We start from the raw sequence: 19012 nt of genomic DNA on the forward strand, positions 1-19012 counted from the left end.
AAATTGTATTTTATTGTATTTACATCTCTTTTAGTTTCAGCTTTTTTCCTGCATACTTAGTAACCATTGCTGTTTCTTCTGGAACTTGTCTATTTAAACCATTAATATAGAATTGTCTTTTTGTTTTTATAATATTATTATATTATATTAAATTATATTATATTGTATCATATTTGTTACACATGTTATTTTCCATATGTTATTCACATTTTAACTTTACAATACCTTTCACAGTAAAGTTTTAAATATACATACAATAAAATTTGTTTTTCTTAATAAATTATGCTTTGTACATGCCAATGTTACAAAATATTATCATGTACTTTAATCCAGAACTTGTATAGCACAAATTATGTTTATATTTTAAATAAAATTAGATTTTATTTTTGCATCACTCCTTTTTCTAGAATTTTTTCTCATCATCTTTTATTAAAATTTTGCCATGTTAATTTAAAGCATCATTTTTTTAAATGATATTGATTCTTCCTATCCGTTAGCATGACATGTTTTTCCATTTGTTTGTGTTTTCTCTGATTTTTTTAAAGAGTGTTATGTAATCCTCATTGTAGAGATCTTTCTTTCACATGCCTGGTTATTCCTAGATATTTTATTATTTTTTTATTTCGTGCCAATTGTAAATTGAATTGCCTTTCTGATTTGGCTCTCAGTTTGGCTGCTGCTGGTGTGTAGGAATGGTAGTGATTTTTGTGCATTGATTTTTGTATCCTGAAACTTTGCTGAAGTTGTTTATCAGCTGGAGGAGCTTTCGAGCCAAGACTATTGGATTTTCTAGGTATAAAATCACGTCATCTACAAACAGAGGTAGCTTGACATCCTCTCTTCCTATTTGGATATTCTTTATATCTTTCTCTTGCCTGATCACTCTAGCTAGGACTTTCAATACTATGTTGAATAAAATTGGTGAGAGAGGACATTCTCGTCTTGTGCCAGTTTTCAAGGGGAATGCTTCCAGCTTTTGACTATTCAGTATAATGTTGGCTGCATGTTTGTCAGAGATGGTTCCTATGACTTTGAGGTATTTTCCTTCAATACCTAGTTTATTGAGAGCTTTTAACATGAAACAGTGTTGAATTTTATCGAAAGCTTTCTCTGAATCTATTGAGATAATCATTTGGTTTTTGTCTTTTGTTCTATTTACATAATGAATCACATTTACTGATTTGCATATGTTGAACCAACGTTGCATCCTGAGAATGAAGCCTACTTGATCATGGTGTATTAGCTTTTTGATGTGCTGTTGTATTCAGTTTGAAATTATTTTGTTGAGAATTTTTGCACCGATGTTCATCAAGGATATTGGCCTGAGGTTTTCTTTTTTGTGTGTGTCCTTGCCAGGATTTGGTATGAAGATGATTCTGGCCTCATATAATAAGTTGGGGAGGAGTCCTTCCTCCTCAATTTTTTGGAATAGCTTCTGTAAAAAATGGTACCAGCTCTTCTTTGTACATCTGGTAAAAATCAGAACTACGATTCTGTGAATCCATCAGCTCCCGGGCTTTTTTTTTTTTTTTTGGTTTTGGTAGGCTATTTATTACTGATTCAATTTTGGAGGTTGTTATTGGTCTTTTTAGGGAATCAATTTCTTCTTGGCTTAGTCTTGGGAAACTGTTCGTGTCCAGAATTTAAGCATCCCTTCTAGGTTTTCTAGTTTGTGTGTGTAAAGGTGTTCATGGTAGTTTCTGATGGTTGTTTTTATTTCTGTGGGGTCAGTAGTAACATTGCCTTCATCATTTCTAATTATATTTATTTGGACTTTCTCTCTTTCTTCTTTATTAATCTAGCTAGTGGCCTAGTTTTATTAATGTTTTCAAAAAAAACAAACAAATAAACAAACTACTGGATTCTTTGATATTTTGAATGGCTTTTTTGTGGCTTGATTTCCATCTGAGCCACTCTGATTTTTGTTATTTCTTGTCTTCTGCTAGCTGTGGGGTTGATTTGTTTTTGCTTCTCTAATTCTTTCCATTGTGAAGTTAAGTTGTTAATTTGAGATCTTTCCACCTTTTTGATGTGGACATTTAGTGCTGTCAGTTTCCTCCTTAACGCTGCCTTAGTTGTGTCCCAGAGGTTCTGGTACGTTGTATCTTTGTTCTCATTATTTTCCAAGAACTTGATTCCTGCCTTAATTTTATCATTTACCCCAAAGTCGTTCAGGAGTATGTTGTTTAATTTTCATGAATTTGCATGTTTTTGAGCAATTTTCATAGTGTGGACTTTTGTTTTGATTGCACTGTGGTTCAAAAGTGTGTTTGGTGTGATTTCATTAGTTTTAAATTTGTAATTTGTTGAGGATTGTTTTATGTCCAATTACATGGTCAATTTTAGGGTATGTGCCATGTAGTGAAGAGAAGAATGTATATTCTGCTGGTTTTGGGTGGAAAGTGCTGTAAAGGTCTATCAGATCCTTTTGGTCCAATGTCAAGTTTACATCCTGAATATGTTTTTTACTTTTCTGACTTGACGATCTGACTAATACTCTCCGTGTAGTGCTGAAGTCTCACACTATTATTGTGTGAGAGTCTATTTCTCTTTGTAGGGCTCTAAGAACTTGCTTTATGAATCTCGGTGCCCCTGTGGTAGTTGCAAATATATTTAGGATAGCTAGGTCTTCTTGTTGAATTGAATCCTTTACCTTCTTTGTCTTTTTTAAATCTTTTTTGGTTTTAAATCTGTTTGGTCTAAAACTAGGATTGCAATCCTCGCTTTTTCTGTTTTCCATTTGCTTGGTAGATTTTCCTCCATCTCTTTACTTTGAGCAATGAGTGTCATTACCTGTGAGATTGGTCTCTTGAAGACAGTATACTATTAGGTCTTTTTTTTAAATCCAGTTTGCCACTCTGTGCCTTTTAAGCAGGGCATTTAGCCCATTTACATTCAAGGTTAGCCCGAAGCAATTTACAGATTCAATGCTATTTCTATAAAATTACCAATGACATTCTTCACAGAACTAGAAAAAAAAAAAATTTTTAAACGCATGTGTAACCAAAGAAGAGCCTGAATAGCCAAGGCAATCCTAAGCAAAATATAGAGACATCATGCTATCTGAATTTAAACTATACTACAAGTCTAGAGTAACCAAAAGAGAAAGGTGCTGGTACAAAAACAGACATATAGACAAACTGAACAGAATAGAGAGCCCAGAAAGAAGACAAAACATCTATGACCATCTGATCTTTGAAAAAGTTGACAAAAACAATCAATGGGGAAGAGATTCCCTATTCAATAAATGGTGCTGGGATAACTGGCTAGTCAGATGCAAAAGATTGAAGCTGGACTCCTTCCTTATACCACATACAAAAATCAACTCAAGATGTATTAAATATTTAAAGGTAAAACCCAATTCTGTAAAAACCCTAGAAGATAACTTAAGAAATACCATTGCGGACATAGCAATGGACAAAGATTTCATGATAAAGACACCAAAAGCAGTTGCAACAAAAGTGAAAATCAACAAGTGGGAACTAATTATATTTAAGAGTTTCTGCACAGTAAAAGAGACTATCAACAGAGTAAACAGACAACCCACAGAATGGGAGAAAATATTTGCAAACTGTGCATCTGACAAAGGCCTAAAATCCAACATCTGTAAGGAATTTTAACAAATTTACAATAAGAGAACATACAACCCCATTAAGAAGTGGGCAAAGGACACAAACAGACACTTTTCAAAAGAAGACAAGTGGCCAGCACATTTTTTCATATGAAAAAAAGTTCAACATCACTGACCATTAGAGAAATGCAAGTCAAAACTACAACGAGATATAATCTTACACTAGTCAAAATGGCTATTACTAAAAAGTCAAGAAATGACAGATGCTGGTGAGGTTGCAGAGAAAAGGGAGCATTTACTCACAGTTAGTGGGAGTGTAAATAAGTTCAACCATTGTGGAAAGCAGTATGGCCATTCCTCAAGGAACTAAAAGCAGAACTATCATTCAACCTGGATATTACTGGATATATACTATTACTGGATATATACTCAGAGGAATATAAATCATTGTACCATAGAGACACAAGCAAGCGAATGTTCATAGCAGCACTATTCACAATAGCAAACACTTGAAATCAACCTAAATGCCTATCCATGACAGGTTGGATAAAGGGATAAAGAAAATGTGGTACATATACAACAAGGAATACTATGCAGTCATAAAAAGAACAAGATCATGTATTTTGTGGGAACACCGATGGAGCTGGAGGCTATTATCCTTAGCAAACTAATGCAGGAAGAAAAAAACAAATACCTCATGTTCTCACTTGTAAGTGGGAACCAAATGATAAGACCTTATGAACACAAGGAAGGGAACAACAGACAGTGTCATCTACTTGAAGTGGGAGAGGAGGAGAAGGGAGAGGAGCAGAAAAAACAACTATTGGATACTGGACTTAATACCTAGGTGATGAAATAATATGTACAGCAAAGCCCTGTGACATGTGTTTACGTATGTAACAAACTTTCAAAGGTACCCTCAAACCTAAAATTTAAAACTGAATAAATAAATACAATAATAAAAAATAAAAACTACAAAACAAAAAGTGTCATTTTTACCTTAAATTTCAACACACAGATCTGATTTTGGACTCTATTTCAAATGATTTATCTACATTGTGCATTTCTGAGGTTATTTAAATACATTATTGTGAAAATATTATTCTCTCAGAATTGAGCCATAATTTCAATGCAATGTAAATGAAAATCCTAACATGATTTTCAATTGGATATTAATCTGCAATATGAAAGTCTATACACGGCAAAGGTAGTTTTGAAAATAATAAAGAAGTAGGCCCTTCTAACAGAGAACAAAATATACAAATAAAGTTATGGTGTTTAAATAATTTCTAAGCCAATGTGTACACATTATGTTTTTTCTCACTTATAAATGAGAATATGCAGTATTTGTCTTCTTTGTCTGACTTGTTTTATTTAAGATAATGGCCTCCAGTTACATCTATATTGATGCAAAAGGTATAGTTTCATTCTTTTTATGGCTGAATAGCATTCCATTGTATATATATTCCACATTTTCTTTATCTAGTCATCCATTGACGGAGATCAATGGTTTGAAATCAGTTTTGTCTGAAACTAGGATTGCAACTCCTCCTTTTTTCTGCCTTCCATCTGCTTGGTAAATTTTTCTCCCTCCCTTTATTTTGAGCCTATGAGTGTTATTATTTGTGAGACAGGTCTCTTGAAGACAGCATACCATTAGGCCTTGCTTTTTTTTTTTTTAATGCAACTTACAACTCTATGCCTTTTAAGTGGGACATTTAGCCTGTTTACATTCAAGGTTAGCCTAGAGCATTTTTTATATTCATAAATAATCCACATCTTTGCTACTGTGAATAGTGCTGAAGAACATATGGACAGAGTGTAGAATGATAGACAGTGGAAACTCAGAAGGCTGACAGGGTGGGAAGAGGGGGAGGCTGAGATGTTACTTAATGGATATAATATACATCATTTGGGTAATGGCTACTCTAAAAGCACTGATTTCAATGCTAAGCAATCTATGCATGTAACAAAATTACACTTGTACTCGATACATTTATGTAAAATAAAAAGTCAGGCTTCAGAGGCCTTTTCTGCATCTCTCAAGATTACATCTACATCTTACTTTGCTGCTACACAGATATTCACATTGCTATGGTGCATTTGATATTCCACTATCTTACTGTGATACTTGCAAATAGTACAATTATTAAATGTGTATACATACTTAGATTTCTGAATTTTATCTTTGGTTCCTTTGATCAGTCTTCCTATTTCTATAACAGGACCAAATGCTTCTTATTATTTTATTTTATAGTGCATTTTATTTAGACAGATTTGTAAAGCTATACTTAAGTATATTATAAAACCAAAGGGTTAGAAAAGCCTTAGAGTTCATCTACTTTAACTAAACCAGTTAGTTTTAACTAAAACATTGAATGTCTCTTATAACATTCCTGAAAAATGATTTCCCAGCCTCTGCTTTTGGGAAACTTATCACCTTAAAATACTATGATCAGACAATTCCATTAGATACTCTTATTTCTATTTAACTGAAATGTACCTCTTTGGATTTTCTATTTTGATTATTACTTTCCTGTCATCACTTTTCTCTTCCAAAGCATTCTCCAAGATTCTTTATAGCTCTTCCTCTTCATTTATATATTATCTCTCTGATGTTTTCAAATAACCAATAATTTTAATTAGTATATGTAGATAGTGGTTCTTAACTTATATCTTCAATCCTAAACTCATTTCTAATATCTAGTTCCACGATTTCAACTACCCTCAACATATAAGTCAATGTTGCGACTTCTTAGGCTCAACACCTGCTTCCTCTGCTACCATCTCAAATTCAAGGCAACCCAAAATAAAGTAACACACACACACACACACACACACACTTCCTACTTCCCCTTTATATCTTCTCTATTTCTAATTCAAATATTCAAGCACCTGCTATATGCTGGCCATGTACTATTTTAGGTAATAGAAAATATGCCACTGACTAAAAGAGAATAAATTTCTTTTTCTATAAAGAGTAAATTCTAGGAGACAAAGTGGGAAAACAAAATAAAAACCCTGATGAATATATATAATGTCAAAACCCGATATATATATATATATATATATATGTATAAAATATTAGGTAAGGATAAGTACTATGGAAAAAATAAACAGAAAATAGGTAAGGTAGAGTAACTGGAGGAAAGGTGTTTTATTAGATGGTCAAAGAAAGCTACTCTAATGTCATGAGGTTTGAAATACAAGCAAATATTGTTGCATAGCTACTTGTCAGTGACTTAGACTGAAAACTTTGAAATTTTCCTTTTTTTCCTGTAAACACATAATTAATTATGTGCCAATTTTGATTAAATTATCTACTGAAATGTTACCTCTGACTTATAATCCTTGTGGACCATTGCAGAAGAATGAGAGGGTTTTCGTTTTTTGGTTTTGCTTTGTTTTGCCTTCTTATGAAGGCAAAAAACTTTAAGTCTCTTAAAGATTAATTGCAATGTGGAATTGGAAACCATATAAATGAACTCTTCCTACTCTTTTAAGTTAAAACGAACTTGTCTATCTTGCACTTTGAATGGGTCTTTCGTGCATGCTTTTTAAACATGTTTTTGTCATTTCGAAAATATGAGATTGATGAGTTATTTAGATCTTCCAAACAGCTGACACACTTCATTGTACACATCAAAATATCACATTTGTTGATGTCACCATCAAACCCATCAAAAAATCTTTAAGTATTGGAAAGCTATCAAGATCATGGTGTAACAACAATTTCTCCAAAATTCCAACTTTGACTTGAAAGTTCAAAATTTATCATTGACAGCAAATACTGTCTGTTGTTTCCCTTAACATGACAAGTTCAAATAAGTTCACTTCCTCCATCTTTGAGAAAATGGTCTGCCAAATACCTAGGCACAGTAACCACAGTTTCCACCCATTTTTTTCACATAAAAAATAGTATTTCACAAAAAACCCAAGCTAGTCCCGGCTTGGAACTCAAAGACACCAGTGATTCTCCTTGAAAGAATCATATTACAGCCTGCAGCTGAGTATTTTGTGCAGACTTTCCATTTTGACATACAGAATATTAAAAGGTACTTACATAGGGTCCAAATTTAATAAAATTAATCATTGTTAGCGCTTCATCAAAGATCAAGAACATTCTGAATTAAAAGTGGCATTGTTTTTACTATAAGATATTTACTGTTTCATAAGGGATCAAAGACATTCATAAATAAAAATGGGATTATTTTTACTGCAAGATATGGCAGTAAAAATACAGTAACTCCTAGCACAGTTTGGTGCCAGCCCCTTTATTTGTGCAAAAGCACTAGAAGTTTTACCCACCATTGTTTTTTCAACATCAGGGCAAATGTTGACACAATGAAAAAGGCAAATGATTATGAAAGCAGTTTTGACCTTGCGAATTCCATGAAAGAATCCTGCTAGAGTAATGCTACTCAGTTACAATTTTTGTGGTTCACCACTTGCTCAAAAGTTTCCAATGATCAAACTTTTAAACTGGAAATTTAAACTTAACATCATCTTACATTATTTGTCACTTTATATGCTTCTTCATGCAAACTGGCTCTAGACAAATAAAGCTGTTCCCATTGCTATTATAAACCTTGGGAGTTCGCAGTTTCTTTCAAATGATTTTGCTGCTTCTTGAGCCTGAAGTGCCTCACCTTTTGCATACTTTATATGCAGGCCCTGCCTTGTTTTCAAGATCCAGCTCTAATGGGGCCTAGGTAGATATCACAGAACCCTGTGCTAAAAGGAAACAGCACTTTCTGCCTCTCCCATGCCACTTACTCTTTACTCCACAATAATATATCACATTGCCTGAAGCCTAGCAGGACATCTTCCATACAGTTGGTACTCAGTGAATAACTCTTTGATAAAACCAGCGTTTGGTTGCACTAAGCCATTTGTTTACGTGTTTTATGGTAGCTAACATACGAGGTTGTTGACCGAAGTTAGGGTTAATGTCTGCTCCCTGAATAAATTAGTATTCATTGGGAAGCTTACTGTGGTATAAGGTAATTCAGCTCACAATCTTGATCTCATTAACCAGTCTGTTCTCTTTAACATTCTCAGACTTGTATAAAGATCTACCAACCAACAGCATAAGGATCTTAAAACATTTTGAATTGTGTGAAAAAGTATTGATTTTTAAAAATTATGTCTGAGAGTTTGTTGAGAAAATATTACCACTTAGTTGTTGTCATTAGCAACCAGTAAGTTGCTCAAATAAAGGAATTGCCCCTAACCATTGTCTCTTACTATCTTCCCTCCGGTTTCAAACTTAAGTACTTTTTGAATCATAATGAAGTGGTATAGTATGAATATGAAATACACATACCTAAACTAATGTGGATGACTGTTTGAAACAAAAGCAAGCTACATATACTGTCTATAAATTGTATTAGCAGCTAAATAAAGCTTGTCTTTGAAGGAATTTCATAAAGCTAGTTTCATTTCACAGAACACCTTGAGAAATTTTTAGAATATAAAAACAAAATGAAATTTCAGGTCATTTTTCCATTCATCCGTCTAAATTGGGACACAATCTCACATATTTTGTCTTCAGTGATTATAGGTGTGGAAGAATGAGAAACATGTCTTATCTAGCAGGAGGTAGAATTGGTGCCTATTTTAGTATCCTTAAATCTTTGAGAAATGTGCATCTACTTTCTCAGTAAAATGGTATTTATAATGGACATATTAAAGGACTTATGAATGAAAGTGAAAGTTTTCTATTATTACCAGTCAAATCATTATTAATTTCAGGGGTCAATGAAATAAATGTATTCTAGTATAAGCAAGTATTAAGTCCCTACCATGTTAAATCCATCAGCCTACGGGACAGTCCTTCAGGTTCTCACATCTGTTCTGGAGTCAAAATTCAGATGTAGATGCATGCTTCCTTCAATCTCAGTGACTTCACAAACTCTACCAAATAGTGCTTGCTCCATAATGAGCCATCACGCTGATGATACTTCTGATGAAAACTTCAGCAGCAGAATCCCATACAGTCCAAAGAGATCTGGTCAGTGATGCTCTTGCTACCACCATCTCCACTGCCTGTGGAGTGGATGCTGTGAGGTATACCTAAGGGTCAAGCGTGGTAGGACATCTGGCTCCAGTCACTACCACCACAGCTGGATCAGATTTCACTGTGTCTGGGAGAGTTTTCCCAGGTATTCGGGAGGGTGGAGGGTGATCAGTTCCTTTCCCTACTCAGTATTCTAATCAGCCTAACCTACTCCATGCCAACTGTTTCCAGTCACTCACATAGCCTCTTCCCTACAATACAAGCTTGTTTCCAGGAGAATTTGTTTGGGACCATTTCCCTTCTGCGCTGCTTCACAGACCTGGAGCTTCTGCCTTTTCTTTTTTTTTTTGAGACAGGGTCTTACTCTGTTGCCCAGGTTGGAGTGCAATGGTCGATCTCGGCTCACTGCAACCTCCGCCTCCCAGGTTCAAATTATTCTCCTGCCTCAGCCTCCCAAGTAGCTGGGATTAAAGGTGCCCACCACCAAGTCCGGCTAATTTTTGTGTTTTTTAGTAGAGATAGGCTTTCACCACATTGGCCAGGCTGACTTCAGGTGATTGGCCCGCCTCGGCCTTCCAAAGTGCTGGGATTACAGACGTGAGCCACTGCACCCAACTACTTTTAACATGTCGACCATTTGACTTGGTTCAGAGGCCACACCATGCCTCCTCTCTCTTTCTACCTCCGTGGTAGTTGTGCATCAAGAAACTCATTGATCAAAGTAACAACAGTTCTGCCCCACAGGTCCCATTCACTTTTGACTCATTTTCTGCAGTAGTCTTTAAACATACATTTCAACAGCTTCTCACTCAGAGGGAAGAAAAAGATAAAATTCTGCAGTTCTCAGATACCTCCCATATAGAAATAGGAAATTTTAGTTTACTAAAGGCTGCTGACCTATGACAAAATCCATTAATCAATTCTATCCTGAATTCACTGATACTATGTGCAAGAGTTTCCACCTCCACAAATGGTCCCATGTTTAATGATTAAATCAAGGAGGTATTATGTGGTAGTACTTTCCCCCAACAGATGTTACAGTTTAAGTCATTTTCTTTGTGTGTGTGTTTTTCCCCCAAGTTGTTATTTATTTTCATGAGGGGTGAAAAGAGAATCCTTTATGATAGTGAAAATATACTTTTTTAAAAATACAACAGCTGCCAGCAATATACTGGTGTAGATGTTCCAAAGAGAAAAGAAAATACATGCATTCTATAATAAACTTTTATTTGCCTGTTCAAGAAATTCTAAAGAAAATACTCCACTTCTATTCAACATTATGGCTTAAGGAGTTGAAATTTTTCTACAATAAAAATATAATTTGTCTGGCCCAAACCTTGACTACTTATAAATAGTATACTATGGCATGTCCCTTCAAGTTTTGACATGTCATGGCATACTTTTAATGAGTCCACTTTGTTTTCTTTGTTTATAAAGGATGGAAATTTTTGAAGTCCATATATATCAATAATGAATACTCCCCTCTCTTTGAATTAAATGCTTAATTCAAATTAATGTAAAAAATTGGTGAATCATTAAATGATGAAATGTGTATCAAAATCTTCACGAAAACATAAATTTCCATTTCCTCTCCACTTTCACTTTGTAGATATTTTCTAATTGAGTTTAAGTGCACAGAAATAAATGCTATCTACATGCAACTCTGGAGAGATTTGAAACACAACAGAAGTAAAGTTAACATGCCTAAATCCTTGAGCAATCTGTATATAATTAAGAGATTTCTGACATTTATTCTTACACTAAGTTTAAGTCATTTTTCTGGCTGCGCACCGTGGCTGATGCCTGTAATCCCAGCACTTTGGGAGGCCAAGGCAGGCAGATCATGAGATCAGAAGTTTGAGAGCAGCCTGGCCAATATATTAAAACCCTGTCTCTATGAAAAATACAAAAATTAACAGGGTGTGGTGGCATGTGCCTGTAGTCCCAGCTACTCGGGGAGACTGAGGCAGAAGAATCACTTGAACCCAGGAGGCAGAGGCTGCAGTGAGCAGAGATCATGCCACTGCACTCCAACCTGGGTGACAGAGCGAGACCCCGTCTCACAAAAAAAAAAAAAGCCATTTTCTAACAAGTGACAATTTCAGTTTTTGTTGAGAAAGTCCTGAATAATTTGAAAGTAAGGAGAAACCAGACAGAATGAAATCAAAATGAAAATTGCCAAATTAATCCAGTAGCTACCCATCCCAAGGAAAGAATGTATATGCATGTCCCTTCGAGTTTCAACATGCCATGGTATACTTTTAATAAGCCCACTTTGTTTTCTCATATTATTTGGTGGGAGTTCCACATGAATAGATTCCACAGACATTTATGAAATGGAATTGGGCAATGAATAGCTCCATCCATAGAGTTACTATAAGATGACACTGTTTGGTCTTCTCATCCTATGTGACTATAAAGTAATTTGTATTTCTTTTCTTTGAATGCCCTTTTTAGAATATTCATAGTTTTATTCTGTTTTGCCTAGTTGGGTACACAATGAATGATCTCATTTTTGAATGGCAAGATGAGGCACCTGTACAAGTGGCAGAAGGACTCACTTTGCCCCAGTTTCTGTTGAAAGAAGAAAAAGACTTACGATACTGCACTAAACATTACAATACAGGTAGGGGTTGAGTAGTGTCCTTTACACTGACTACTTGTGGTTTTATGATATCCAAATGTTTCTTCATTACAATGCTAAGTTATTTAACTCTTCTTAGATCATTGTTTTGCATAGGCATATAGCAGAAAATGGATGCATTTGAAATTTATCAATACTTTGATTAATTACATATTGTTAAATAATCGGTCTGTATGAGACCAAAGTAATGCTTGGTGTTCAATTATATTTAAATATTTTTCAATGAAAAGCTCATGATTACATAGTAATAATGTTTCCAAAACTATTCCTTTAATTTCTGTGAGCAATAAAATGTGTTTTTGACCTTTCTTGGGCAGTAAATACTGTTTCTGCTAAAAAAAAAAAAAGAAAAAGAAAAACTTTGTTTGCCTAACTTCTCCCTTTGTAATATTTTCATGCATTTCACTGTTATTTTTACCTAAGCACCTACTATTCACACTAAGACAGTTGAGATAAATATCAGATATAGTTATCAACACTAAGAATTTAGAGACTCAATGTGGTATCTGCACATCAGCAAATTCTGTTCAGTTGCTTTAACTAACATGGGCTATTTCCATAAGAAATATTCTAACTATACAGTTAGAATGTATTCATGCAGTCAGAAAGTAATGGAATTCTCTGAATTCCATTAAACGGCCCATGATTGAGGCATCACTCCATTGTGGTGACTACGTGACCTCTCACTAGCATCAGCTGCTGTTCTTACCATTTCATTACAGTAACTATGATTCATGGTGGACTCAGCATTTTTCAGAACTGTGCTCTGACCTTTCACTATACAAAGTCCCTACTCTCTCTTATCTCCTTAGCAAATTCACAATATCTGATCAAAAAGTCACTACTGTTTTCCTTTTCACTCAGAGATGAAGCTGATATCTAACTTATTAGGGAGTTCAAGTTTAACATGTCCACACAAAGATAAAGAGCAGACAAGTCAATGGCACCGTCCTTGCTCAGTTCCCTTAGACAGATGTTAAAACTCCCCTAGAGTTGACTTATGGAGGTATATTAGTTTCCTCCGGCTGCCCTAACAACCTATCACAAACGGTGACTTAACAGAAATGTGTTCTCTCACAGTTCTGGAGGCTAGGAATCCAAAATTCAAGGTGTCAGCAGGGCCATGCTTTCCCTCAAAGCTTTAGGGAAGAGTTTTCCCCTGTCTCTTCCTGACTACCTATTTCTGGAAAACCTTGTTTCTCAGCTTGCAGATGCATCATTTCAGTCTCTGCCTCTGGAGTCACGTGGGATTCCCCCATGTGTCTATGTTTCTGTGTCCAAATTTCCCTCTTTCTATAAGGACATCAGTAATGTTGGATTTGGGACCCCCTCTTATCCAAGACAATTTCATTTTAATTTGATTGTATCTGCAAATACTTTATTTTCAAGTCAGTTCACATTCACAGATTCTGGGTGGACATGAATCTTAGGGAGATACCATTTAACTCAGAACAAGAGGTAAAGTTGTAAACATCAATTAGGGATGAAGTTTTATGACAGAGGGACTTGAGACACTTCCTTAGTGTAAAGTAAGTTTGCATACTCCCTTGAGTTATCAAATGAGCTATTACAGCTTAAAAGAAAATAACTTACATTTATGAATGCCTACTGTAAGCAAGGAATGGGACATCTTAGGAGACATCGTAGAAACCTTACAACTTTACATTCTAGAAGCATTGTACTGTCCAGAAACAGAATAACGTGCCCAAATTACATAGAGAATAAAAGCATCTCATAGAGTCCTCATTCAAGTATGTGGTTAATTTGCTTCAGATTCCAGACTCCATTTCATATTTGCTTTTACAATGCACAAGAATCTTCTTTTGTTTTCCAATAATAGGCCTAGATTCCACATATGCCTTTTATGTTACTTGTGAAAATACAACAAACAACAATACTAGGTTACCTAAGACCAAATTTATAAAATGCCCTTTCCTCCCATAAAATGAAATACACTTAAGTTAAAAATGTTTTCATATATAAATTAATTGCACAAAATTAGAGGATTTATTCAGTTGTATTTTCACTATCCCGAAGTATTTATTAGTTATATGCTACAGCATCCTATTATCTGTCTCCTGCTAGTAATTTCTCCAAAATCTTTTATCTCTCTTCCCCTTGCTCCGTAGTACCCTGCCACAATGACTTGCTTGCTTATATACTCCAAACTCATCTCTGTCTGTCTCAAAGTCTTTGCTCTTGCTCTTCCTTCTGCATGTAAAGTTCTTCCCAAAATTGTTCCAGGTCTAATACTCCCAATTCCTTCAGGGTTATTCAAATGCCAACTCTTGAAACATCCATATGTCACAGTAAGTGTTAAACGCCCAAATTCTGCTTTCACCATCTGAAATTATATCATTCAATTTTATGTTTACTTATTTATTGCATATTTCTTTCACTGTCTTAAGTTTGTATTATATTGATTCTGTTGATCACTATATTTCTGGGGTCTGCTGCCATGCATAAGTGATGGATTTTTTTGTCCAACTTGTTCTTTTATCTCTTCAGATCCACATACACTGAGTATATTTATTTATATACAAGCAATGGTGTATATTTGTGTTCGCGTGTGTAGCCCTTTATTTTCTTTCCCAGCAATATTATAAAAACATTTTTTAATTTTTATAGATACATAATAGCTGTACATGTTTTTGGAGGTACATGTTATATTTTAATACAAACATGAAATCTGTAATGATCAAATCTGGGTAACTGGGATATCTATCACCTCATATATTTATCAATTCTTTGGGTTGGGAACATTCCAAATCTTTTCTTCTTTCTATTTTGAAATGTACGATAAATTATTGTTAACTCTAGTTATCCTCATTATGCTATTGAACACTAGAACTTATTCATTCTAAGTGTATTTTTAAACTCACTCGCCAACCTCTTCACATGCCTTCTTCTCAGCCTCTCAAAACCACTATTCTCTTTACTACGACCATGAAGTCAATTATTTTAGCTCCCACGTATGCATGAGAACATGGGATATTGTCTTTCTATGCCTGGCTTATCATCTAGTTCTATCCATGTTGCTGCAAATGATAGAATGCCATTCTTTTTTGTTTGAATAATATTCCATTGTGTATATATACTACATTTTCTTCATCCATTCTTCCACTGAGGGACATTTGGGTTGGTTCCCTATCTTAGCTATTGTGAATAGGGCTTCAACAAACATGCAATGAACAGGTATCTCTTCAATACACTGATTTTCTTTCTTTTGGATATATTCCCAGTATTGCATATGGTACCTTTATTTTTACTTTTTAGGTACCTTTATTTTTACTTTTTAAAGGAACTCCTACACTCTTTTCTCTGGTAGCTGGACTAATCTATATTCCCACCAATGCTGTAAAAGTCCTCCCCTTTCTCCGCTTCCTCGTCAACATTTGTTGTTTTCTGTCTTTTTGATACTTTTTGATAGTAGTTATTTTATTGGAGTGAGAGAACATCTTACTGTTGTTTTTTTTTTGTTTTGTTTTGTTTTGTTTTTGTTTGTTTGTTTGTTTTTTGTGAGGGAGTCTCCCTCTGTCGCCGGGGCTGGAGTGCAGTGGCGCGATCTGGGCTCACTGCAAGCTCCGCCTCCCGAGTTCACGCCATTCTCCTGCCTCAGTCTCCCGAGTAGCTGGGACTACAGGCGCCCGCCACCACGCCCGGCTAATTTTTTTTTTTTTGTATTTTTAGTAGAGACAGGGTTTCACCGTGTTAGCCAGGATAGTCTCCATCTCCTAACCTCGTGATCCGCTCGCCTCGGCCTCCCAAAGTGCTGGGATTGTACTTATTGTAGTTTTGATTTGCATTTTTCTGATGATTAGTGATTCTGAACTTTGAAAAACACTCTTTTTAAATAAAAACACAATGGAGCTTATTTTTTTCCTTGAGAATCACCCGAAATTTAGAAAACTTATACAAAAGTATCTGAATGGTTAGTATTTGTTACTAATTATGCTAGGAGATTACTTAGTGAGTTATTTAACTGATATTATAAATGTATTTCAGTTATTCTTGTTTTATTCCATTTCATTATTTTTCATAGAAAAATTTAAATCTTTATATTTAATAGCACTTTAAAATCTAAAGTATTTTCATATGTTTCAGGAATCTTTAGGCATTTTGTATATATTTGACAAATTGATAAAAGGATCATGTATGGTTTGCACATATGTTTCTGATTACTATTCGCCTAAGAGTGGAACCTACGTTTCCCAGACTTTATGAACTTTTGTTGAGACTTAAGCTCTGGAAACACATGCATGGGTTCATCCAGATATAGTGCCCTTGCCTCACCTGTGCAATCACGCATGGCCCAAGTCCCTCGCACTGAGTCCTACCTGGCAATAGGACAGCAATTGCTCTTTAACATCTTTCTTTCATGATAACTAACAGAATGTTACTTAAAGAGCAGAATAACTTTCTGACCTCATCCTTCTTAAAATAATTCGAATAAAAACAATTAAAACAAGAACTTGGTGATTTAGAAGAACAATTTTTATAAAGGAGAGATAACATAAAGTAGTATAAATCAATATCAATAGACTAGGGAGTAGAACAGGACACAAACAAAAAATATCAACTTAATGTTTATTAAACCATCATTTACTCCTCCACGTATTGCTCACCAAAATAGAGGTAAATAATAGAGACACAAAAGCATACGTATCTACTACAAATGGATTCCACTTGTTTTTAGTAAGTGTGCTTTTATTTTCAAAAGTATTAATGGAAATAGCATATATTTTCCTACTTGTTTGCTTTATTATTCAAGGAATCATTCGTGTTCAATTGTATTTATCCTCTAGCACTTACTTTAAAGAAAATGGAAAGGCTTCTGGAACAAATAGCACCTGGCTTTAAAGATGCACTCAAAGCATCAGAAACAGTCAATGAGTAAAGAAGATCTTTACATAATAAGTATCTGTTTCTCCTGTCTGCCTCAGAAGCAATTGTCGTAATCAAGTGAAATAATAAATACTTGGATATTTTGACAAGTGTAAAGCGCTTTTCAAGTCGGAAGTAATAAAGTTTACTACTACTTCCTACAAGAGTACACTCTCTTACTACATTGCTTCTTGATACTAACAGTGAAAAATATTTTTTCAGGAATCAATATGAGTCTCTTTTCATTATCATGGAAAGTTTTATGATAGAAGCCTTATCAAAATTAAATTGTGAGGCCAGGATCAGTGGCTCACACGTGTAATCCCAATACTTTGGGAGGCTGAGGTGGGCAGATTACCTGAGGTCAGGAATTCAACACCAGCCTGACCAACATGGTGAAACCACATCTCTACAAAAATAAAAAATAAAAAAAATAAAAAAATTATCCGGGTTTGGTGGTGCATGCCATAATCCCAGCTACTGCGGAGACTGAGGCAGGAGAAAGTCTTGAACCCAGGGGGCACAGGCTACTGTGAGCTGAGATCAGGCCACTTCACTCCAGCCTGGGGGACAGAGTGAGACCCTGTCTCACAAAAAAAAAAAAAAAAAAGAAAGGAAAAGAAATTGTGATATTTGATGCCATAATAAAGACCTGTTTGTACTAATTGCTGTATTTACCTTACAATCAATTAGGAAAGTTTACGTGTATAGAAGTGCGATTCCATCTGGAGCGACAAATGGGATACTATCTGATCCAGATGTACATTCCCAGTCTCCTGATCGTTATTCTATCCTGGGTTTCGTTCTGGATCAACATGGATGCGGCACCGGCCAGGGTAGCTCTGGGGATAACCACTGTGCTGACGATGACAACACAGAGTTCAGGATCACGAGCTTCCTTGCCAAAGGTAAGTGCACTGAATGAGCATACACATCTTTGCACACACACTTATAATCTTGCAAACATATCATTGTCAGCTTTGGTCGGATATTTTTCAATGGCATTTCAATGGCATTACTGGTTTTCAAAGTAATGTATAACCAAAGCAGAAAACACATAAAACAGAAATAAATGAAAAAAATTCTGCAAACCAGTGATATCCGCTATTCACATTTTGTGTTATTATTCCCAATTATTTAAATATCATAATACTCTTATACACTATGGACTTATTTGTATCAATAGGTTTTAAAATATTTAGAAATATATTAAACATTTAAGTTAAATCTACATGGTAATTTTAAATGGTGGCATAGTACTCCACTGTATGGATAAGCCATAATTTACTTAGTCACTCTCAGGACTGATATTATAATAAATATTTATATAATAAATGTTATATGTATGAGTATGTATATATGTGTGTGTGTGCCTGTGCCTATACATATCATACATATCATCTATATTTATATACACACATATTTTATGTAAATATACATATATCTATATTTAGACACAAACACACACACACATAGCTTTACACATATTTTTGTTATGTTCTTAGCATATATTCTTATAAACAGAATTGCTGCAATGATAGCTGTATGAATTCATATATATTGCCAAATTTATTTCCAGAAGACATACGCCAATTATACTACAAGTATTTTATTAGAGTGTCCATAGTGCTGCATCCTGAGCCAAATATGGTATATATTATTTTTGTGTTTTTATTCCTCCCTTTTGCTTTTAAGTAACCATAAGTCAATAGGAAGGAGACCTTATCTAATTCCATGATTTTCATCCATGCTGAGCTGCCAGAATTAAAATAAAATTGTTCCTTCTGTGAGGTTCGTAAAAGACCCAATATTGCTTTGCATAAGATATACTGAAATAAAACTCTTTTCATTTCTTTAGCTGCATAGAAATGGAAAATTATTTTCTTCCCCTAAA

General features: G+C 34.8%; 1 protein-coding gene across 2 annotated transcripts in view; it reads left to right on the forward strand.

Moving 5' to 3' along the window:
* The window catches only part of GLRA3 (glycine receptor alpha 3), a 169551-nt gene that overhangs the window by 118055 nt on the left and 32484 nt on the right, over nt 1-19012 (forward strand). For both annotated transcript variants that reach the window (XM_023226760.2, XM_023226766.2), the window contains exons 6-7: nt 12079-12216; nt 17812-18026. In XM_023226760.2, coding sequence (XP_023082528.1) covers nt 12079-12216; nt 17812-18026 — 353 coding nt within the window. The remainder of the gene's footprint in view (nt 1-12078; nt 12217-17811; nt 18027-19012) is intronic.

The sequence above is a fragment of the Piliocolobus tephrosceles genome, chromosome 3, assembly GCF_002776525.5.
Source record: "Piliocolobus tephrosceles isolate RC106 chromosome 3, ASM277652v3, whole genome shotgun sequence".
Lineage (NCBI taxonomy): Eukaryota > Metazoa > Chordata > Mammalia > Primates > Cercopithecidae > Piliocolobus > Piliocolobus tephrosceles.